We start from the raw sequence: 23305 nt of genomic DNA on the forward strand, positions 1-23305 counted from the left end.
TCTAAAGAGAGACTACTATTATTTCTGAACTATGCTGGATTTGTCTAATCATGCTTAAAAAGACATCACCTAACAGTGTAGTCTTTATCTGCTACTTTCCTTTTTTGATCAAGACTACACTTCGAGTAGAGCTAAACACTTATTTTATCTTAATTATCTCAATAAATACACAACCGCAGAAGTATCAGCAACAGAAACTCCCCAAATAAATTCACTCACCCAACATCAGGTTGACTCTTGAAGAGAGTGTTATCAGGCAATGCACTAATATGAAAGAAAGGTCCAAGAATACTCGTCAACTCCATAGCACGACCGTTCATATACGCCCCACGCGGAACCCACCACTCATGACTAACCAGAGACTAGCTCCCACAGGCAAGCTAACAAGATACTTAAGCGCCCTCAACGGCGGCTGGAAATCACCAAGCACAGAGACGTTAATAACCGTCGACCTCAAATCCTCATACAACTCTTGAGAATCACATCCAAGTTATCAAAATCCGAATCCTTAAAAAACTCATCCAAAAAACCAGGAGGAGACTGAACGCCACCGCCGCTACTACTCCCACCGAACATATCCAACGAGCCAGAACCAACCTCCGAGAAAATCAACGGAAGCAAAGGAGAGACACTCCTCTTCTTCATCCCCACTCCAATTGGCTTATTATCCGAGCTCCCAAACATATCGGGATTCGCCAGGTGGATCCTGCAGTACGAAACGGCGAGCCTCTTCGCCTCTCTGGTGACGATCTCCATCTCCGATCTGAGATTCTTATCCTTCATCGACTGGATCTTCCTCGACTCGTCGTGCGCGCGGCGGTAGCAGCCGACGAGGTAAGGGAAAGGCTGTTCGGCGGCGGGGAAGGTGCCGGAGAGGCGGTCGATGAGGACTCGCTCCATCAAGTCGCGGGAGAGGAGGAGGTCTTTGCCTTCGCTGAGAATCTCCGCGGCCGTCATCTCCAAGTAGACGACTCGAGGATCGGGAGGAGCCGCGGTGGTGGTGGAGTCCGTTAGGGTTACGTGGAGTATCTTGCGGAGGATTATGTCCTCGATTTCCGCCGGCGATCTCTGGGGCTTGCTCGTCGCCATCGGAGCAGAAACGGTTAGGTAACTATTAATTGAGTTTAATCAAATTAAAGTATTTAATTAAAATTCACGAAGCCATCGGTGAGTGATAAGAAGAAACTTCTGGAGAGAGTTCTCTAAGACAAACTCCGATGACACGATACTCGATCTGTGCAGCGTCGTGTACGTGGCGTCTAACGACGTCGTTCGTGATTTTTATATATCTAGTTGGGCTTTGGGCCTTTGGCCCGATTATTACGATTCCTGGCAGTTACCCATGAACGTTACAATAATTTGCTAGCATTGTTCAGAATAGTGATTGATTTACATATGGATTTGTCACTTTGAATCAGGCCCGTTAAATAAGTGGTCACACCACAACACCTATATATGAATTTACCCGCGTGTTTTCAAATGACTGTTATTGTTATTTTCTCTCATCCGAAAGTTCTAACAAAAAGGATTTACTCAAAAAGCAAAAAAAAACGGATAACCCCTTTCCCAAGAAATCTGCTGAAAATGCGGGAGAATAGGAAAGAAACTGGTTTCTTCTTCTTCTTGCCTTGGTGGTATGAAACAGAAACCTCAGAGAAATAATGAATGGCTTCTCTACTTCCTCAAAGCTCTCTGCAGAAACCAAACAGGTTAGAGTTTTTCTTCTAGCTTTACGTGTGGTATGCTTTATCCTGAAACGCTTATTATGTCTCTTGCATTGGTAAATAAAGAAAATATTTTATTTGTATATATGATGATGATGATGGTGGTGGCTATAAAGGCTCTTAATTGTTTTGCTTGAATCTAAAATGGGTTTCAAAGGTTTAGTTAATGTTCAAAATATTCGTAATCAATCACATTAGCAATGTTCTTAGCTAATTAAGATTATACCTCTTAATCAGGTCGAGGATCTTCTCTAGCATAGATGTGTAATTAAAAACATCAAAAGGTTAGAGTTCTTTTACTTTCCTGAATCAAACATTCTCCTCTTCCTTTGTGTTTGCTTATACATCTGTATGATCCTTGAACTCTCTAGATTACTAATGGCTGAAGAGACCGTACATCTGCCTGATTCACCATATGTAAACAGATCATGGAGAAGGATTTCTACTAGAAAACTGAGTTTCTTATACACTGAAGAGAAGATTCTCCCTAACTATCTCAAATCTACTGGTTCTTGTCATGACGTCTGCAAGTACGGAACAAAACAACATGAGCCTAAAGACAAGCCTAGTAAAGTTTCACCTCTCAAAAGGGTTAACAGAAGCTTCTCTGGAATTCTAAGCTTTGATAATTCACCTTTAAAGAAGAAGAAGAAGGCATTGACCAAATCGGTGTTGAATCCTTCTCTTGGCTCTGGTAAGACAAAGAAGACGGTTTCAGACACTTTCAAAAAGGTTGTTGTGTCAAGGAGAAGAGAGTTAGAGAGGGTTGAATATAACAAGCGTGTCACTGCTTTGAAGCTGATGTCTGTTGCACAAACAGCAGCCATGGCTCTTCGTCGCAGTACTGTTAATAGAAATAAGACTAATGGTGGATCTACTATGTCTTCAAAACGGTGCTCCAAGAGGATGAAGACAAAGAAGGAGTGCAATGTTCCTATAGTGGATGAGACGTGTAAAGACTTGGTTGATGAGGAGAAAACTCTCTATGTTATCAAGATGGGAACAGGGAATGAGACTGTTGAATCTGAAGTTCAGAACCAAAGGTGTGTCGTGGATACGCCTACTGATGATCTAAAGAGCCAAGGAGACGATGAGTGTATTTTGACTGAAGCTGATGATGAATCTTCTCAAGAAGAGGAAGAACAAGAGGAAGATGAGAACACACCAAGGCAAGGAAAAAGCAAATCCCTCTCTGTAAATAGCAAGTCAATGAAGCTGAGATTCAAAAGAGGAAAGTATAGTGATGTTGGATCACAAGACAACACTCCAAGAAAACTCAAGTTCAAGAGAGGAAAAATCGTTACCAGAGCTGACACAACTACACAATCCGGTGGTCGGAGAAGCTTAAAGACCAAAGGAACCAACATTAGCAACGACAAGGAACAAGAACATAAAGCTAGATCGTTCAAAGTTGTCCTAAAACACCAAGAGACACAGAAGAAGGGAGACTCAAGAGTGTTGTTGTTCAACAAGGTGATCAAGAAAACAGCTAATAAGCTTGTGGAGACTCGCAAGAGTAAAGTTAAAGCTTTAGTTGGTGCTTTTGAGTCTGTCATATCTCTCCAAGAAAAAGAAAAACTCTTATCCAACAGCATAACACTCAAAAGTGATTATTCTCAGACCATTCACTAACTACTATATAATCTGTTTTTCTTTATGTATGTATGTAAACATTGGTAAATATGTATAAGGGTGTTCCCTTTCATCCGTCTGAGGTTTGTCCGTATTGTAAAGCTAGAGTGTGGAGTATGCTCCAAGCTAAGATTATACCTCAGAGTGCTTGCGTTCGTTTGGAAGCTTATGAAGATTGTATTGAGTATTTTGTTTGCCTTAATGGACATTTGATTGGTATATGTACTCTGGCGCCTTTGTCTGTTTCGGAGGATGAGATTCCTAGCGTGGAGAGCAATCTCATAGAGAAGAAACAAGGTACTCTACAAAACCACTCTCTTACTTAGGCCTAGGGGTAGTTCGGTTTTCGGTTAGTTCTGTTCAACTTCAACATAAATCTTACCGAATTAATCCGAAATAAAGTTTGGTTCAGTATTTAGTTAATTTGGTTTTTGAATTTTTTGATTTAATTTTGTTAAAGTTTCGGTTAATTCTAGTTAAATTCGGTTAGTTCATTTTAAAATTTGATTAGTTCGGTTTGGATTTTTGATAAGGTTCGGTTATAATTTTCTTTTTCCGAATACCGAATTCTTAATCGAAAATTTTGGTTCAGTTCGGTGCAAAACCCAGCCATGTTTTTACTGGTATACAACAAAACAAGCTTCTTTCACCTGACAACAGCAAATTTTTGTCTTTTTTGTGTGCAGACAATGGCATTGCTAAAGAAAACGTATTGAAAAGAAACATTCTTTGTTGGGTGGAACTGAAAATGGAACTTTCTCTCAAAAACGACTAACAAATTCAAATCAATGTAACATCGATGTGTGAAAACATCTGTAAATTTGACAATTTGTGTAATTCTGCCAAGTGTACCGCATCTCTTGAGATTCATTCACAAAGGATTTCGAGACATGAGCACTTATATAACTCACATTGAGATAATTTTTTTAACATTGTGTTCCGTCACAAGTGACTACTAAAAAGTCTTGAAACTTGTCGTTTCTCAACTGCTCTATTTTGAAAAAACTTCTTCTTCTTTTCCAGCATCCGCTGTTTCCGACTCAATCTTCTTGAAAATGAGCTTCTGCTGAGGTAACTGACCATTGGAGAACGCTGTGACCTCCGTATCAATCAAAATGCCATCTTCTTCCTTGAAATCTCCTCTCAAGATACCTTTAGCCAGCTCGTTCTCAATGTTCTGCTGTATCACACGCTTCACAGGTCTAGCTCCATAGTTAGGATCATACCCAAGGCTCCCAAGAAGATCCACCGCCGCATCTGTGACCTCTATCTTCATCTTCCTGTCCGCAATCCGCTTCTGCACACGAGCAAGCTGTAACCGGACAATGCTGTTGATCTGGTCGCGGTCGAGAGGCTGGAAGACTATATACTCATCAACCCTGTTCATAAACTCGGGGCGAAAGATCGATCTAGCAGCATCCATCACTCTCTGTTTAATGGTCTCGTAAGCGAGCTCCTTAGCATCATCATCAGTGTTGTTCAGGATAAACTGCGAGCCGACGTTAGATGTCATGATAATCACCGTATTAGTGAAACTCACGGTACGTCCCTGAGAGTCAGTAACCCTACCATCGTCCAGGATCTGGAGAAACACGTTGAACACATCTCCATGAGCCTTCTCAATCTCGTCGAAGAGGATCACCGAGTAAGGCCTTCTTCTAACCGTTTCAGTCAACTGCCCTCCTTCCTCGTACCCGACGTATCCAGGAGGAGCACCGATGAGTCTGGAAACAGCGTGTTTCTCCATGTACTCGCTCATGTCGATTCTCACCAAAGCTTCCTCCGTGTTGAAGAGGTAAGAAGCGAGGGCCTTAGCCAGCTCGGTTTTGCCGACACCGGTCGGCCCCATGAACATGAAGGAAGCTATCGGACGGCCAGGATCAGATAGCCCAGCTCTCGACCGTTGGATCGCTTCGGCTACTGCAGTCACTGCAGGGTTCTGACCCACTACACGCTTATGCAACTCTTCTTCCAAATGTAAGAGTTTATCTCTCTCTGACTGTTGGAGCTTGGAGACAGGTATGCCAGTCCATTTACTCACAATCTCAGCTATGTCGCTTCCCAAAACCTCTTCTCTGAACATCGACTTCCCGGAGCTTAAGTACTCGTCAAGCTCCTTCTCAGCTTCGTTTAGCTGCCGCTGGAGCGAGTTCAAGCTTCCGTATTTGAGCTCTGCTGCGCGGTTTAGATCGTACTCGCGCTCGGCCTGCTGGATCTCGAGGTTTACTCTGTCGATCTCTTCTTTGATGGACTGGAGACGGGACATGACGGACCTCTCGTGCTCCCACTGTTGTGTTAACTCGGCTTGCTTCTCCTTTAGTGATAATAGCTCGGTTTCGATACGGCTCAGCCTTTCTCTGGAAGCTTTGTCTGTGTCGTTGGTTAGTGATAGCCTCTCCATTTCGAGCTTTATCACTGCACGGTCAAGCTCGTCGAGAGCTGTGGGTTTTGAGGTGATTTCCATTTTTAGTTTGGCTGCTGCTTCATCGACCAAGTCAATTGCTGGAAAAACAGTTAACCAAATCAGTTAGTAACACTGTCCGTTAATGAAGACATATGATAAGATTAGGCATGGGGACATTTATCCAGAATCTAAAAAAGAGGTTTGGTTCGGGTTTAGATCCTATCAGTTGCCCAAGCGGATCCTATATCTCTAGATATTAACTATATTTAGTTTTAAATTAATCAGATAATTTAAAAATATTATTTGCGGAAAAAAAATTAAAAATATTATTTAGAAACCAAAATACCAAAAAAATTGAATTACTAGAGTATTTTTCATCCAAAATTTTATCCGAAAACCCAAAAAAATCTGATATATAATTCGAAAATTTTGAATTTTCTGACATTTAACCCTAGTTAACCAAACAACCAGAACTGAACTACAAATACTAACTGGTTCCTAACTTTGTTAATACAAAGCGAAACCGAACCAACCTTTCTAAATACTCGAACAGATCCTAAACCTCTAGAACCGAAGAACAAAAAATGCCCATGGCTAGATAAGATTGTAGCAACAAAGTACCAACCTTTGTCAGGTAGAAACCGGCCACTGATATAACGGTCAGAGAGGATAGCAGCTTCCACTAGAGCACTGTCCGAGATGCGAACTCCATGATGAAGCTCATACCTTTCCCGCAAACCACGGAGAATTGAAATAGTGTCTTCAACGGTGGGCTGATCTACATAAACCTGTTGAAACCTACGTTCCAAGGCTGGATCTTTCTCTATGTACTTCCTGTACTCATCAAGCGTTGTTGCACCTATACATCTTAGCTCGCCTCGACCAAGCATTGGCTTTAGTAGATTACCAGCATCCATTGCCCCATTAGTTGCACCTAAAAGAATGAAAAACAAAACAAACTTACTTCAAAACCATTGCAAGAAAAAAAAAAAGTAAAATTGCTTTGCATACCTGCACCAACAACTGTGTGGATCTCATCGATGAACAAAATGATTTGGCCTTCCGAGTCTGTGACTTCCTTGAGAACAGCCTTTAGTCTATCTTCGAACTCTCCTCTATACTTTGCTCCAGCTATAAGTGCACCCATGTCTAGAGATATCAACTGAAAAGAAACCAAAGGACTATTGAGACACCTGTAAGAAAAAAAGTTTGGTTTTTATTGTTGAATTTGAGTACCTTTCTATTCATCAAAGCTTGAGGTACATCTCCTTGCACAATCCTCTGAGCAAGTCTGTTTCAAAAATTTGAATCAGCATTACATAGACATAAGCTTAAGTATTTGATAACTTAGTGTTTACCCTTCTGAAATTGCGGTTTTACCAACACCAGGTTCACCAATCAACACAGGGTTGTTCTTTGTCCTCCTGGACAGAATCTGAATGCATCTACGGATCTCATCATCTCTTCCAATCACAGGATCAAGCTTTCCTTCTCTCGCCATTGCTGTCAAGTCTTTACCATACTTCTCCAACGCCTCATACTTCCCTTCCGGATCTGTGTCAACATAAAACATTCAAGTCTCTTACCCCATTAAAACACATTGCTAGTGAGATCACCACCAACCTTGGTCAATGACTGATTGTTTCCCTCTAATGGACTCAATAGCAGTTTTCAAACTCTTCTCAGATATCTGAAAATCCTTAAACAACTGTTTACCAAACCGCTTGTCCTGAGCAAAAGCAAGAACCAAATGCTCCACTGAGACGTAAGAGTCTCCCAAGTCTTTCTTATACTTTCTAGCTCTCTCAAACAGACCTTCAAGGTCACGTCCCAACATCGAACCAGCAGATTCTCCATACACCTGGAAGTCGCTAACTAAATTCACACTAGCCTCCAAAAACATTTAAAGAGACATTCATTGTTTGTTACCTTTGGTTGGCGTTGTATGAACTTCTCTGTTGCTTCTAGAACCTTAGTGTTATCCACACCGATCTTAGAGAAGATCCTACGAGCTAAACCGTTCTTCTGCTCCAAGAGAGCTTTCATTAAATGCTCTGTCTCCACAATCTGTTGCTTATTCTCTTTAGCCACGTCTGGTGACGAAACTATCGATTGCCACGCCATCTCTGTGAACTCTTGCTGTGTCAGCTGTAACAACCAAACAAACAGAGTGTTCACCTTTACAGTAGAATTAAAGCTCAAAGTTTGAGACTTTACCCTTCCGTTGGATGAAGCTTCACATCGGACGACGAAGGGTCGATGCTCGAGCCTCCGCGTGAGCCTCGCGCTGTGCTTCAGTTTCAGTGATTTGAAGGAATTGGGCTTCGCCGGAAAAGCTACAGATGGTTGGAGATGAGAGAAAGTAGAAACCTTTCGGGACTCCGATCCTACGCCGATCACGCCACTAAACGCCGACGTAGCAGTCGTCGCCATTTGGTCGGAGAATTTTAAAAACGGCAAACTGTTCAGATAGGAGGATGTGAGACGACAGGCGGTTTAGTACGAATTCGCCGAAACGGCGAGGTGTTTACTTGAGAATTCAGCAAAGGTTAACGCTTTTTGTTATTTTTTCTTCCGTCTTCGCGTGGTTTAGCGAGAAGTAGGAGAAGGCGAAGGAAGGTGATGATAAGAAGGGTGGAAGGTGCTAAACGACGCCGGAGGCTTCGTGAACCCGCGGGATGAGGTGCGCATCTACGCACGTAGTCCTTCTTCTGACACGTGTTCCGTCACGGAAATATATGATTTTTCCATGTAGACATAATATTAAGTTGGGCTAAAGAGGTCGGCCCATGAAGACCGTAAAGAGAAATTAAAAAACGTAAATCACTTGCAGTTACAGAGCGTGGCTTGTACGCTCCAATAGAAAAGTCACTTTTAGTTTTACTCACTGAGCGCGTCAGAACTGTATTTCCTTTCAGTATAGATTTTTCTTTAATTTTTGATTAAAACATTAATCTTTTCATTGCTCATGAAAAAAGAAGATTGAGGTTGATGATGTGCTAAATAAGAGAATAAGCCAATAAAATGATTTGTAATTTCACTTGTTCTCCAGTTGTTTTCTTAATGACTCACTCTAACGTGCAAGTTTGAAATGTTATCTAATGATTCCACGGGTGTTACGAATCAGAATTACATTTGAAGCCAAGCCTCAAGCTATCAAAAAGCCAATCTTGTCACACAATAAAAACTACAAGAAGAGAAAAAAGTAAGAAGATTACATTTCTAAATTTATCTTGTATAACCTTCACAGATTACACTGCAAATCTCACAGCTTCACATGATATGAAGCTAAGAAAGAAGATACACTTCTAAAGAGAAAAAGTCTTATGATCCCATACCAACCCAAATGATATAATAAGAAATGTGGATCAATTGCAACAAGCGTATAATTGTTCTTCAACTGGTCTTTCTAGTCATGACCCCTTAATAACCAAAACCAAATCCAATCTTTGTCTTTCTTATGAAAGATTCAAGAACTGGACTTTCCAATTGAAACCGAAAGAATTCAAAAAGGGCACCTCCTATTTTACAGAAATAATGAATCTTTATCTCTTACCTTTCTCTTTCTCTTTCTCTTTCTCTTTCTCTTTCTCTTTCTCTTTCTCTTTCTCTTATACAGCAGCTTTCCTTTTAGCTGCAACAAGCTTCTTATGTATATGGGCAAACTAATACTTCTGAATCTTGAGTGAGTGCTCCTGTTTTGTCTCTTTCTTTTCTTACTTTCTAATATCTTCCCTCTGTCTTCTACACCCAGCAGTACCTTTAATATCTATCTGAAAGTTTCCGTTATTGATACTCCAAGATGTGACAGTTCCTGATGAAATCATTGGAGTAGTTAACGTATTTTGTCCAGAACGGCCGGAGATGCTCAAAGCCAATCTCCAGCCACGGCTTTGATTGCCCATTGTAGTGTATCACCGCAGCTTTCCTGACATTTTCTATGTTGGTCTTGTTCTGATATCCTAATCCTAGCATATGCCATGACGAGTCTATTACGTGAACATGACCCTTAAACGCGATCAGAGCAGGAGGCAACGTTCCAAGCTTCCACATTGCCAGATTCAACCTTAGATTCTGCACAAAAACCAAACAGAGTATGAGAGTGAGGTAATAATATAAAGAGTGTAGGCTTCTTTAATAGTTTACCTCTCTAAGCCAAGAGTGATACGTTTCTCTGATATTTGTTTTTCTCCAAGCTTTTAGATCGAAGACATTCATACCATATGCCCAAGCGCATTCTTCAGGGTCTAAATGCTTTGCAATGAGCGGGTGGGAGAAATTGAAGTAGTTCCTTAGACGCTTTGACATCACCCACTCATCTTCACCCCGGCAGGTTTCTACTGCTGCATTGACCTTACCACCAAGGTCAAGGTCCCAAAGTGGAGCAAGGTCTCTCTGTACTACTATATCATCGTCTAAGAACACCACCTTGTCCAAGTTTGGGAAAAGCTATAACAAAAAGAAAAGAGAGAGGACATTAGCATATGATTTTAAGAGAAGATTAGCATATAGCACTAGTCCTGGGCATATTATCCGAAACTCGAAAACCAAACCGGAACCGAACCCGATCCAAATTTACAAAATCCTGAATGGTTCTTATTTTCCTAAACCCGAAAAACCGAAACCGAAAACCAAACGGATGCTCAAATATTCAAAATATAATAAAAATATTTATTTTATTTTATATATTAAATTATCATTTTTAAATAAAAGATATGAAAAAACCCCGATTTTTTTTTGTTTTTTCGGGTTTAACTCGGGTTTTTGTGTTTTTTTGGCTTTAGACCCGAACCAACCCTGAACTATTTCTCATTCGGTTCCATTTCTGGTTTTATATAAAAATAGAAACCAGACCCAAACCGATCCGAACAACCCAACCCGAATAACCCAAAAACCGAACCGACCAAATGGCCACCACTATATAGCACAGGTGAAAGTTGAACAATGGGGAGGTATAAGATTACCTCCGGTATATATATCCTAAGATGATTGAGCAAAGATATATATTTTGGACTTCTAGACTGCAACTTCGAAGCAAATCTCCTCGGAGTTGTCTCAGTAAGGTTCGCCCCAGCGACATGATTCCCATGGTAATAGTTCCTGACACCATTATGGCTCTCAGCAGCTTCCAGAACCGGAACATTCTCTTTTGTCAGCCAGTCAAACTGATGAACACCTTTAACTTCCACAATAGCAGGCGCAACACTATTGAGAGCAAACCAAGAATGCATACCCGCGTACGTTTTCTTGTCTGTGATGATGTGAAAGACGATTTTCTCCGGGTTCGAAGATGACTGCACGGCGGACGAGACCACGACGGATGCAGCGAGTATATTGTCTGTGGAGAGAATGAAATGGTGGTAAGAGTTGTTTAAGAGAAGAGGGAGAAGCTCTGGCGATGGGAGCTGACGGCGAGCGTGAGCGTTGGAGGAGTATTCGTCTGTGAGTTTTAGAGAGAGACAGTGGATGCCTTTGGGGATGGAGCTCGCTGCGAAGTGCTTGTTCGTGAGTTCGGCGAATTTGGATTCTCTGATGTCTTGTTCGAACTTCTCCATCTGATTTTAAGACAAGAGATAAACAAATCACATTAAGATAACGTTCTTAGTTTAGATGGATAACTTTAGTGAAAGAACATACGTACCATGGCTCGTAAGACAAGAGCAAAGGTTTTTGCATCGTAGTGGTTGTTCTTTATATCGGAAACAAGATGGCGAAATGAATCTGGAAGTTTTAAACCATGTGGAATCTCTTGAGTGCTTGCTTCGTTTAGGATTGTATAGAAGTCTCTAGCTAGTCTCTGCAGTAAGAGAACACACAAAGGAAATATTATTTAAGGACATGAAAAGTAGTGAAAAATTAGCAAACAACTCACCTCTGAATCATCTACTCTACCAAGAAGACGTGGACCTAACCGCCTCCCTAAACAATCTGAAAGTAAGAAAAAATAAAAGAGAAACTTAAACAAGAGCATCACAAGTACATAAAACGAAATCATCATATCATTGCAAAAAAAAAAACACCAATCTAGAATGGAGAAACTCAGGCAATGAAATGAACATCCTAAACCATAACATATGAATGTCTAAACCTAGTAAGGAGGGATGAATCTGTAGATTCAACTCCATACAAATAAAAGATCCTACAAAATTAATGTGAGAAAATAGATAGTGGCATTATATCTAACCACTAACATGTAAAAGATCATTAGTGGGGGACCTAACAAGAAAAATCCAAAAATGCTCAACTGAACACTAAAAGTCCCATGCTCAAATGCCACATGCTAGAGACACTGAACACCAAAAAGATGCTAACTTTTTTGTCAACCTGCCAAAGTCCAGCTGATAAAGAATATCACAATCATTGCACGAAACTAAAAATATAATCCTAAATTAATCTTTTTTTTTGTTCAAATATAATCCTAAATTAATCTAATCCAGATAAAAAAAACCAGTAAAGACAAAGAACACAACACAATCAGAAACTAAAGATTCAGTGAAGACAAAGGAAGGAACAAAAGAGGTTTGTTTTTTGTTTTTTCTTTTTTTTGTTTACCAATGGAGGAGCACTTGTTGGCACCTTCGAGGGTAACAAGAGCGGTTAAGATGAAAACAAAAGGCAACAAGAAGGCGAGGATCAAGATGGTGTGGAAGAGAGTGCGGTAAGAGATGTGACGAGCTGCGAGTTTGATCTTCATCAAGTCAGAAGTAGTAAACTCATTGCTGCTGCTCGATATCGTGATGCTTCTCATGCTAGGCGATACGTGAAGCTGCATCCTTTTTTGTAAACTCCCAATCCCAACATCAGATCCGTTTTTTAGCAAAAAAAAAAAAAACATCAGATCCGTCGATCAGGTTCTCGAACTATCCTCCAAACCCGTCTCTGTTTGGCTCCTTGTCCTTATTCTTTGTGGTCTTCTCGTAGACCGCCGCATTGGTGTTTTCCGACCACCAGATCCGAATTTGAGATTCCCGCCACCTCCTCCTCTGGGAGATTGCTTTAAACCGAAATTGGATACGAGAATTTAAATGGGTTTGCCGCAAAATCACGTCTTGAGCAGTCCTTGACAGAGATCAAGATTCGAAATCAAAGAGCTGAGGAAGAAGAAGAAATGAATAATTGAGAGCTCAGTGAGTTTTGCCGGTGGATCTAAATATATTTATTCCAAACCCAAATGAAAAGAAAAAGAATATCCCCGAAAACAAAAAGAAAAATGATAATTAATTGAAGATTTAAAATTATATAATGGGAGTTAATTGGGTGACTTGAGCTTGAGTTTAGGGATTGTTTTATAGAGAGCTATAATTAAGCAATTGTCTCCTCCTACCTATTTTCATGGCTAAGCCAATAGTTTTGCTTTCTCATCATCTTTCCTTCCTCCTCTCTTTAATGATTTGATATAGTACTATAAACTAATTGTAATCAATGAAAATTGACAATTTAGTTGATATAAAACATTATAAATTTCATTCAGGATAATTAGACATTAATTTACTCCATCTTCCTAACCTCTTAGTTAGATGCTAATATTTATTCATAATCGTTAGATTAAGGCCACCAGCAAGAGTAAATTGGCATCGTCCACATGAAAACTGGGTGGATCATTACACTAATGATTTTGAAGTTTTTTTTTTTTTTTAACTTGAGATGATTTTGAAGTTGTTCTAGCTGGTAGGGATTTTCTCAAATTTATTACAAGAACTCGTACAATTCTCTGTCGTTTTCGTTTAGCATGTTACCAAAAAAGTAGTTTATTTAATTTCATTTATTATATGTTCAAAAGTTTTGTTGTTGAATACCATAGGCATAGACCAACCGACACATTCAATTATGACTTTTCTAATCTAAAAGAACAGAGCAAAAAAGTCTTAAAATTTGACTACCATATTCAAATTCTACTCGAGAAAAAAAACAGAGTTTCAGTAAAACTTGACCCCAACAGTAAAAGGAACAGCACTGAGAAGCCCCAAACCCTCATCATTGCTCTGTTTACGAGTAATCAGTAGATGCTCAACATTCCTCTTATCACATTCAGTAACAAACACAGTGTCCCCAGATTCAAGTTCACACTTGAGTCCCAAGAAACTCGCTGATTCTTCATCACTACTAATATCTTCTTCCACAAGTATCTGCTCATTCCTCAAAACCCTAGATTCAGATTCACCAGCTCTTCTTCGTTTCTGCTGATCGAATTTATTCTCGTCTCCCAAGAAACTAGCTGGTTCGTTCGATGTTTCACATCTACTAACCTTTTCTTCCTCAAGTTTTTGATCACTACTCACAAACCCACACTCAATTTCAGCAGCTTTACTCACTTTCTTGTGTCTCAAGAAACCGCTAGGCCTTTCATGCACAGCATCCATTGCTTCACCAGCAAGTTTCACTCCGTCTACTACAAACTTGGGACTACTCTTAGACAAAAGAATCAAACTGGAGAAAACTTTATTTTATTTTTTTGGTCAAACAACTAGAGAAAACTTTTATATTAAGAAAATGATACTTGAAAAGAGCTTACAATATATGATAACCCAAAGATACATAATTACCAACAAAAACCAAACCTAAACATCTCTGTTGGACTTTCATAAAAGCGACAATTATTGATCAAAGCAGGGTAAAAAGGAACAAAAGTATATGATAATTCGAGAAAAAAACATGAAATTAAAAAGCTAAAGGAAGAGGTTTGTTTGGTTTAACCGTTTAGGCAAGAGCAGGCATGTCCTTGAGCCACTGGTCCAACGGCTTACCAATAGAGTAAACAATAAACCCAATCTTCCTCAGCTTCTCAGCATCCACCACGTTCCTCCCGTCAAACACAAACGCCGGCTTCTGCATATTCTCAAAGATCTTCTCGTAATCCAGCTTCTTGAACTCATCCCACTCCGTCAAGATACAGATACCGTGAGCGTCCTTGGTCGCCGCGTACGCGTCCCAAGCCACCGAGACTTGCTTCACAGTAGTGGGGCTCATCGGCTGGAGGTGAAGCGGGTGGTCCCAGTCGAATTTGTTCATGGTCAAGTCTCTCTGGATCTGCTCTTCGGTGACCTGCGGGTCGTAGATGCTGATACGAGCCTTGTCACCTATAAGGCCTTTGCAGACATCGATGGCGGGTGTCTCTCTAGTGTCTCCAGTGTCTTTCTTGAAGGCGAAACCGAGAACCGCGATCTTTTTGTTGGAGACTGTGTTGAACATCGAGGAGACGATTCGGTTGACGAATCTTGTTTTCTGGTAGTCGTTGATCTTGATGACTTGTTTCCAGTACTCGGCCACTTCTGGTAAGCCGTTGCATTCACAGATGTAGACTAAGTTGAGGATGTCCTTCTGGAAACATGACCCGCCGAAGCCGACACTCGAGTTCAAGAACTTAGGACCGATCCTAGAGTCTTTACCGACGGCGTAGGACACCTCAGTGACATTAGCCCCCGTTGCTTCGCAGAGAGCTGACATCGCGTTCACCGAAGAGATCCTCTGAGCTAAGAAGGCGTTAGCCGCGAGCTTGGAGAGCTCGGCGGACCAGAGATTAGTGGTGAGGATCCTCTCCTCGGGTACCCACTGGGAATAAATGTCTTTCAAGGCTTTCACGGCCGCGAACCCTTCTGGGGTTTCGCGGCCGCCGATGAGCACACGGTCGGGTTTGAAAAGGTCCTCGATGGCGGTTCCTTCGGCGAGGAACTCGGGGTTGGAGAGGATCTGGAACTTGATCCCTTTGCTGTTGTGCGTGAGGATCTTCTCGATGGCCTCCGCGGTTTTGACCGGGACGGTCGATTTCTCGACCACGATCTTGTCGGAAACCGAGACGTCAGCGATCATGCGCGCCGCGCTCTCCCAGTAAGTCAAGTCCGCGGCCTTGCCTGCTCCGAGGCCGCGGGTCTTGGTAGGGGTGTTGACAGAGACGAAGACAATGTCGGCCTCTCTGACGTGTTTCTCGACGTCGGTGCTGAAGAAGAGGTTTTTTCCGCGGCACTGTTTGACGACGTCGTCGAGACCGGGCTCGTAGATGGGGAGCTGGTCGCTGTTCCAGGCGGTGATCCTTGGGACGGAGATGTCGACGACAGCTACTTCAACGGATGGGCATTTTAGTGCAATGACGGCCATGGTTGGACCACCCACGTATCCAGCTCCAATGCAGCATATCTTCACCATTTTTTTTTTGCTTGTAAAATTCTGAATTTACCTCAAAGAAAAAAGGTTAGATTCATAAGTAATCAATGCCATAAATAAATCACCAATATTAAGAGATGAAGTTCAGTATGAACAGCACACAAAGTTCTTAAATATTCGATTATAACAACTAAAAAGAACACTGGAGCAACAAAAAAAACATATATAAAGAACTAAACTTTGACAGTTATTTTTTTGTTTTTTTTTAAATCAGATCTGGTTCGGTAAGAATCAGAAGATGTCCATAGAATGCATTTACGTAAAACACTAAACATTAACAGAATATTATGTGGAGCTACCACCAATTCATATCAACCCATATTCGTGATAATGATTAACAATGAGCAGCTTCAAAGCTAAATTCAATGGAAAAAAAAAAATACAAATTCAAATCAAAATATCAGATCTGATACATGCAAAAGTATATGGTGAAAGAAAAAAACGTAAAATGAGAAATGAAATTACGTGAATTTTCTGCGGATCACCGACACAGATCGAAATTCTCAACACTTAACAGAAACTAAGCAGATTCAAAACCAAATCGATGTGAAAAAAAACAGCTAATTAGATCGAAATCGAAACAGAGAGAGAGGGAGAAGATACAATTGATTCATACCTTTGTGCAAGCCTCTGGTGTCTACACACTAACGAAGAAGATGGAGCTGAGATTGGTGGGGGAACGCTAAATCAGATGACGATGGAGGAAGAAGAGCGGGTGTGTAGCGGAGTTTATATAGGTGATGCGATCACCCCCTTGAAACCGTCAAAGCTAAACTCCGGTTTAATTATTAAACTTTCAGTTAAAGAAAAAACATTAAATGCGAAAAACGATGGGCCTCACAATGTTTGGCAGGTTTTAATTAACTCACGTTAAAACATTTTACCATACCTCGAAGGGTTGAATTTGGACCAGCTTCAATAGACTGTGTCGTATAAGTCAACAAAACAATTGTCGTGTTATGTGTTCAGTTAGTTAGATAAATATGCATCTAATTTTTTTTTCTTATTGCTGGATTTGGTTACCTATTTTAGAGATAAATATTTGATATATGTAAGAAACAAAATAAATCATTTATCGTTCTGCCTAACCTTTTTTCCTATAAATTTAGTGTTTGGACCAACATAAATGCAAATACTTAATCCAAAGTATAATTTATATTCAGAAATTATGGAAACAAATTGAAAAATGTATGACTGCTTGCCTAATCTCCACAATATATATAGAATGCTGAATAACTTCCCATTACTTTGATGTTTTACTTTTAAACTAAAATATATTAGGAACCCCTAAATGTTTTTTTTTCTTTTGAAACACGACCCCAATATATTTGTAAAATCAGATGTATACATCAAATTTGGTGTAAAGATTTATTCAAAAAAAGTGCTATATGCATATTGTTATTTTTAGAGAAAATAGTAGTATATGTATATTGCTCTCAGTTTACACTTACATTTAATGATCCCCTTATATTTTCTATATTTTTTTCTTTGGCCAATTAATATATTTCTTTCAAAGTAATAGTATTACACCTTTTTTATAGTATTACACTATTACATCGTGTATATATATGTATATATATTCTCTACCTGCCGAAAATATTATATATATTTATACATTTTATAAATATGGGCTTTCAAAATATATTACAAACTAATGTTGTTATTTTAATTTGAGAAATATGAAGATGAAGACAAAAACTATATAAAGAAGTTTGTTAATATGTTGTTAGTAAAAGAAATGTTAATGAAGTGTTATGAAAACATATTTTGAGTAACTTAAAATTCCATAATACATCATTGGTTTTCAATACTTTAATGTGCGTCACTGCCCAGTTTTCAGTCTAGAATATACTTCCCAAAGGTTGGTGTTTAGTTTCAATAATGTACATCTTAATCTATTATTATTAAAACCAATTTGTAACAGTAGTTAAGAGATTGTGCGGTGGAGTCTGCAGGACAAACTTGAAATAGAAGACTAATTGCACTTTGCTTAAAAACTCAGTCACACTTTCTGAAGTGCATCTCAAGCTATAAATGAATAGTTTTATAAATAAAATAAACAAGAAGAGTGTGGTTGAAAATATATAATTTTAAATTAATCAATACTGAAACCAAATCTTTTGGAAAAATGCGAATATATAACATGGTTTGTATACGTTGACCACCCAAAAAGATGATTCGAATACAACTCGATTTGGTTTGCCATCTATATTATTAAAAGAGAAGTACCCACTAAAAAATACCCCTAAGTTTTTTAACTTATTTACACTTGCATGCTACTGAGAATTAAATTAAACTATCTAATTTAATGCTTGTCTTTTTCAGTTAAATTAATGAGTTTTCCTTAATCAAATTTAAACTTAATGTCCTTAAATGAACCTACCTATTTTAATGCTTGTCTTTTTTCCAGTTAAATTAATGAGTTTTCCTTAATCAAATTTAAACTAAATGTCAATAAATGAACCTAAAAATACATCATATTTAACGTAGCTTTATTACGGACAAGTACGGCCCAATAATGAACTTAAATTTTATTTTTACGAAAACGTGAATCACTTGACGTATGTAATATTTAAAATATATTAACTATAATATAACAAATTCATATAACCTACATATACTTTAGTTTGAAATGGTCATGCTCAAGTTTTATATAGTCAACTTACATCATCCATTGATCGGTGTACAATATTCAAACCACCTATAGTTTTCGTTTTCTTTATAGGATGTATCAACCAATCAATCATCATATTGATTTTATAAGCTTTATAAAAAACAAATCAATAAATACAAAGCCTATAAATAATTTATTATCAATAAAATTATGAAATTATTTACAATTTGATGACTAATTCATCGCCTTTTTTTTATATGTTAAATTTTTTATAGAAGTTTAAAAATCATTGTATTTTCTTTAAACATGTATAACTAATTTATAATCTTTTATGCCATACTAAGTCATAATATAATATTTTTTCATATTTTACATTAATACCATTGTTTTTTTCATATCATCAACAATTCTCTAATTACGTCTATTTGTTCAATTTTTATATATATCGAATATTCGTCATAAATAGATGGTTTAAGACGCCAAAAAAATTATTTACTTGGTGAATATAATACATCAAATATTACAAATACATCATTTAGTTAAATAAATAACCAAAAACCGAAAATTCATATCCGCGCTGACGCGCGGGTCAGGGTCTAGTGTTACTTAAACTGGATGACTATATACCCCCAAAATCATAATTTATATATTATATTACTATATAGTTTATCTTTGAATTCGAATGCGGTTATAGGGTCACTTTTCACTTTCAGCAATATATACTCCAGTTAAAATATAGTTGTTAAATACGGTAATATACTACTTAATTACGTGTCATCTTTATTCTTCACATATTTTACAATATTTTTTTATTCGACCATACATATTTTACAATTGATATATATTTTTGTTTCGTATAATATTGTCGTATCGTTAAAACAAAGTTAAAGCATATATACATAAAAAAAATATTTCATATTATTTGAATCAAAAATTTATTTATGATAATTTACATAATAAAGATCAATATATTTTTCACATTGTTTTTCGAGCGTATGTATATATTTTTTCATGTAATATATATGATTATTTTTCGAGCGTATATATATATTTTGTCAACATTTTCCGGTGTATACATATATATTTTTGAATGACCATAAAGAATTATATGCAAAAGTCCGTACATTAATCTAAGGTGAATCTCAAGCTATTTTAAATTTTTGTTCCGTATTCTTTTTCTAACAAAAATAAAAAAAATTAACCTATTGAACTTATATTCAATGAAGAAAATACTTATATTCATTAAACCAAATTTTCGTTGGTGTATATTTACAGAACTTAGTAAAAATATTAGACAAAAATAAAATCAATTATATGCATGCCCTTTAGACGCAACACCTCTAGCTGTGATCCAACGAAGTGAACATTCCCACACAATGGTTAGTTTTTTTTTTGATAAGTCTTATCGACTGATCCGGTCAGTCTCGGAAAAAAATACACTTAATAGTACAGACTAATCCAAAAACGTACCACATTGAATGACTCAAATTTGAAATATTTTCCGATTAGTATCAGGAGCGAATCAAAAATCAATCATCTGTTATGTTTTACCATGTAAATCACTTAGATCGAAGCCCAAGCCCAGACTAGACAAACAGTGATAACACACGATGGTTGTTACAAAAAAAAACTTCTTACACCAGTCTACTCTTTGCTCCACGCACCTTGGCTTACCATATGATAGACTGCAGCCACTCCCAAAACCGGACCATTAAACCGCAAACACACATGATTTTGACCTTACACCAACTGTATGCATCATCTAATAATTATTTTTCTTCTGCTACATCCACTGGCATTTACACCAATGCATCTGACCAAAAGTTTGATCCGACGGCTAATATTACATGGAGTAAAACTATTTGCTGGAAAATTTGAAATGACGTGGCATTAAAACTCATCATTATTATTCAACGGACAAGATTATAGATTATAGAAATAAATAATTTATTTCTATAAACTTATTTTTAAAAAGAGCAACAAGAGAAGACTAGCCGTTATCAAGAGCGTCCAAAAGAGCGCCGCAACGGTCACATTTATTTTCCCCCGATCTATCTATCTTTCGTCTTCTTCTACACAACTCCATTACCAACACAAAACTCAATAACGAATCGCTCTTTTTCGATTCCAGATCTGTACTTATCATCTCCCATGGAATCGTTAATTTCGAAGAATGTTAAACCGGGGACTCCGGTTAAGGATCGGATCAAGTCGTCTCATCTGGAGAACGCCAACCCTAACCTCTCTCACGCTAAGTCCCCCCTCACGAAATCGTCATCATCATCGCCGATCGTGAAGAGATCGGCGCAGAAGAAGAATCAGAGTCCGAATCCGAATCCGAATCCGAAACCTAGCCAGGCGGTTTTCTCGCCGCGGAATCGGATAAGGGAGAGGAGGTTCGTGGTGGTGGCGAAGAAGAACTCGAGGAAAGGGAAGAAGGATCCGTCGTCGCCAGCCGCGGAGACTAGTGCTACTGTTCGTGAGATCGATTGTAGATGCGGAGAGAGGAAGAGAGGGAACATGAAGTGCGTTTGCGTCGCGTACGAGACGCTGCGTGCTTCTCAGGAGGAGTTTCTCAAGAAACGAAGCGAGTCCGAGGAGAAGGAGAAGGAGGAAGGATGTGATCTTGAAGAGGGAGAAGGTGGAGGAGAGTCCTTGGAGCCGGAGGTGATAGGCGCTTTGAAGAGGACGAGGGGTAAAGTGGTGGAGGAGTCGAGGAGGAGCGTGCCTGAATCTGGTAAAGTGATGAATCTTGTTGAAGCATTTGAGAAACTCAGTACCAACAAGGAAGAAGAGGAGCAATCTAAGTTGTGGGAGGGAGAGAAAGAGACACACCACACATGGAGTTCTGCGTTTTGTCCAAAGGAATTGGTTTTGACGGCTAAGAATCTTGGGTTAGACCCCAAGGCCTCGGTCTCGTCGTCCTGGGACAGTAGCCACAAGAGGTTAGCTCGTTGGTGGCTTAGTCTCTGTTAGTTTTATAATATTGCCACGTTCTGACTTGTTTGATCTGGGTGATGTTTCAGTGTTTTGAGTGGGATGTCAAATGCTGGGAGGAGAAGCAGAAGAAATGTATGTGTCTTGGATAGTATATGCTAATAACGCTTAGGGGTTGTGAGAATTGACATACATTTGATGTTTTTGTGTGTGGCAGAGCTTGGACTCGTCGACTACAATGGGAAGCAGAAAATCGAAGAAGAAGCAGGTTAAGGTTACTTCATTGAAGCCTTTCAAACTTAGAACTGAGGTATGAGCTTCTTAGATTTATAAATATTGCAAGTTTCTGGATTTATGGTAGAAACTGAGTCTTTGACTGTTTTGTTTATCTGCAGCAAAGAGGTAAGGTGAAAGAGGAAGAGTTTGCCAAGAAGCTCCAAGAGATAACAATGGTGGAAGAAAAGATGAGAATCCCCATTGCTCAAGGTCTTCCATGGACAACTGATGAACCTGAGGTAAGATCTTGCAAGCTCTAGTGAGAACCAGTAACATGGTATTTTGCAGTGTTTTAGAGGCCAAACTATAACTGTCTTTTTATGGATCTTACCTCCCAGAGAATTCAAATTTAAAATTGTGTAGTTGAATATGATTGTACAATGTCTTGATGAAGAGATAGGCGAGCTTAAGTGCGAAGTGAAAGCAGGTGATATCTTGATGAAGCAGCATTCTAATGTTGTTGTTTGCTGTTGCAGTGTCTGGTTAAGCCTCATGTGAAAGATATTACAATACCAGTTGACTTGACGCTCCACTCAGATGTTCGGGCAGTAGAACGCGCAGAATTTGATCAGCAGGTAAACCTAATGCATTGATTAAATCTACATTTTGTAAAGTTTGAAGTCAACACCATAGAGAGTTGTTCCCTCACTTTTTCAAGATACCGTAAATGTTGATAATGCCATTCCATTGTCGGCATATTTGCTTATCATCCTTGAGTTGTTTGCATCATTTCAATAAACTTCTCCATGTTAAAGTGTGAATATGCTGTTCTAGGTTGCAGTGAAGATGAGTTTCATCGAGCAATACAAAATGGAAAGAGAGAGAGAACAGAAGGTAAAATTTTATTGGGGGCCGTATCCAATATAAGAGGAGTGTCTTGCTTGAGTTGATTTCGATAATCCTTTTTCTTTTTTTCAGCTGGCGGAGGAAGAAGAGATAAGAAGGCTGAGGAAAGAATTGGTCCCAAAGGCGCAACCAATGCCATACTTTGATCGACCATTCATTCCAAGAAGGTAAAAGAGACTTCTGTTCTCTTCAAATTCCCTTCTTGCATATATACATCACAGAAAGAGATAGTTCTTGTCTGCAATAAGCTGACACAGAGTTTTGCTTATTGATGTTTTCCTTATTTTACCATTAAACAGGTCGAACAAACATCCAACTGCGCCAAGAGATCCCAAGTTTCACATACCGCAACACAAGAAGATCAGATGCTGCAGTTCATCTTCTTGCAGTGAAACTGGCTCTTACCTGAGCGATTTCAATTATCAATTTCTCTAGTTTTTGGTTACACTTGCGTTGGTTTTGGTTCTTTCTTTAGAACTGTCACAATATGTATGTTTTTAAAAATAAAGTCTCCAAAAATATTCTTTTGTGTACGCTTATATAAACATTCACCAATCCTTACTAGCTACATTAATTACAGTGTAATACATCAGTGTAACTCATGGTTGTAAATGCTTTTTCTTATAAACTATCTCGACCCTGTTCAATTGACAGTCACTGGGACCTTGCAACTGCTATCACAAGTCACAGTTTATGTGCGAGTGGTTATTAATT

The 23305-nt window shown here is 38.8% G+C and overlaps 5 protein-coding genes across 9 annotated transcripts; 2 read left to right on the forward strand and 3 right to left on the reverse strand.

The window, feature by feature from the left end:
* Positions 1–1462: 1462 nt before the first annotated feature.
* Positions 1463–3543, forward strand: LOC125581271. Its single transcript, XM_048746376.1, has 3 exons — positions 1463–1709; positions 1962–2008; positions 2096–3543. Exon 3 carries the CDS (start codon positions 2103–2105, stop codon positions 3354–3356), a length of 1254 nt encoding a protein of 417 aa, XP_048602333.1. The 5' UTR covers positions 1463–1709; positions 1962–2008; positions 2096–2102; the 3' UTR covers positions 3357–3543.
* Positions 3544–4237: 694 nt separating this feature from the next.
* On the reverse strand, positions 4238–8493 carry LOC106367180 (chaperone protein ClpB3, chloroplastic). Its single transcript, XM_013806898.3, has 8 exons — positions 7978–8493; positions 7690–7908; positions 7384–7621; positions 7119–7314; positions 6997–7051; positions 6772–6922; positions 6386–6694; positions 4238–5858 (listed from the first exon to the last, which is right to left on the reverse strand). Exons 1-8 carry the CDS (start codon positions 8191–8193, stop codon positions 4348–4350), a joined length of 2895 nt encoding a protein of 964 aa, XP_013662352.1. The 5' UTR covers positions 8194–8493; the 3' UTR covers positions 4238–4347.
* A 464-nt stretch (positions 8494–8957) lies between these two features.
* On the reverse strand, positions 8958–13114 carry LOC106367181 (probable galacturonosyltransferase 14). Of its 3 annotated transcripts, none has more exons than XM_013806899.3 (6): positions 12313–13114; positions 11633–11688; positions 11402–11557; positions 10725–11315; positions 9907–10209; positions 8958–9834 (listed from the first exon to the last, which is right to left on the reverse strand). In XM_013806899.3, exons 1-6 carry the CDS (start codon positions 12593–12595, stop codon positions 9547–9549), a joined length of 1677 nt encoding a protein of 558 aa, XP_013662353.1. In that variant the 5' UTR covers positions 12596–13114; the 3' UTR covers positions 8958–9546. The 3 variants fall into 3 exon arrangements, with proteins under 3 accessions (XP_013662353.1, XP_048602329.1, XP_048602330.1); XM_048746372.1 differs by having other exon boundaries at positions 12337–12924; XM_048746373.1 differs by lacking the exon at positions 12313–13114 and adding an exon at positions 11849–12126.
* Positions 13115–14225: 1111 nt separating this feature from the next.
* On the reverse strand, positions 14226–16748 carry LOC106368218 (UDP-glucose 6-dehydrogenase 3-like). 2 transcript variants are annotated; one of them, XM_048746374.1, is made up of 2 exons: positions 16535–16748; positions 14226–15921 (listed from the first exon to the last, which is right to left on the reverse strand). In XM_048746374.1, the coding sequence occupies exon 2, from the start codon at positions 15898–15900 to the stop codon at positions 14458–14460; it is 1443 nt and encodes a 480-aa protein (XP_048602331.1). In that variant the 5' UTR covers positions 15901–15921; positions 16535–16748; the 3' UTR covers positions 14226–14457. The 2 variants fall into 2 exon arrangements, with proteins under 2 accessions (XP_048602331.1, XP_048602332.1); XM_048746375.1 differs by having other exon boundaries at positions 14226–15931; positions 16535–16704.
* A 3746-nt stretch (positions 16749–20494) lies between these two features.
* On the forward strand, positions 20495–23161 carry LOC125581272 (protein WVD2-like 4). Of its 2 annotated transcripts, XM_048746379.1 has the most exons (9): positions 20495–20561; positions 20664–21477; positions 21559–21604; positions 21687–21779; positions 21865–21984; positions 22222–22320; positions 22520–22579; positions 22664–22758; positions 22891–23161. In XM_048746379.1, exons 2-9 carry the CDS (start codon positions 20684–20686, stop codon positions 23024–23026), a joined length of 1443 nt encoding a protein of 480 aa, XP_048602336.1. In that variant the 5' UTR covers positions 20495–20561; positions 20664–20683; the 3' UTR covers positions 23027–23161. The 2 variants fall into 2 exon arrangements, with proteins under 2 accessions (XP_048602336.1, XP_048602335.1); XM_048746378.1 differs by lacking the exon at positions 20495–20561 and having other exon boundaries at positions 20610–21477.
* The last annotated feature ends 144 nt before the right edge of the window (positions 23162–23305 follow it).

This window comes from Brassica napus, chromosome C2, assembly GCF_020379485.1.
Source record: "Brassica napus cultivar Da-Ae chromosome C2, Da-Ae, whole genome shotgun sequence".
Lineage (NCBI taxonomy): Eukaryota > Viridiplantae > Streptophyta > Magnoliopsida > Brassicales > Brassicaceae > Brassica > Brassica napus.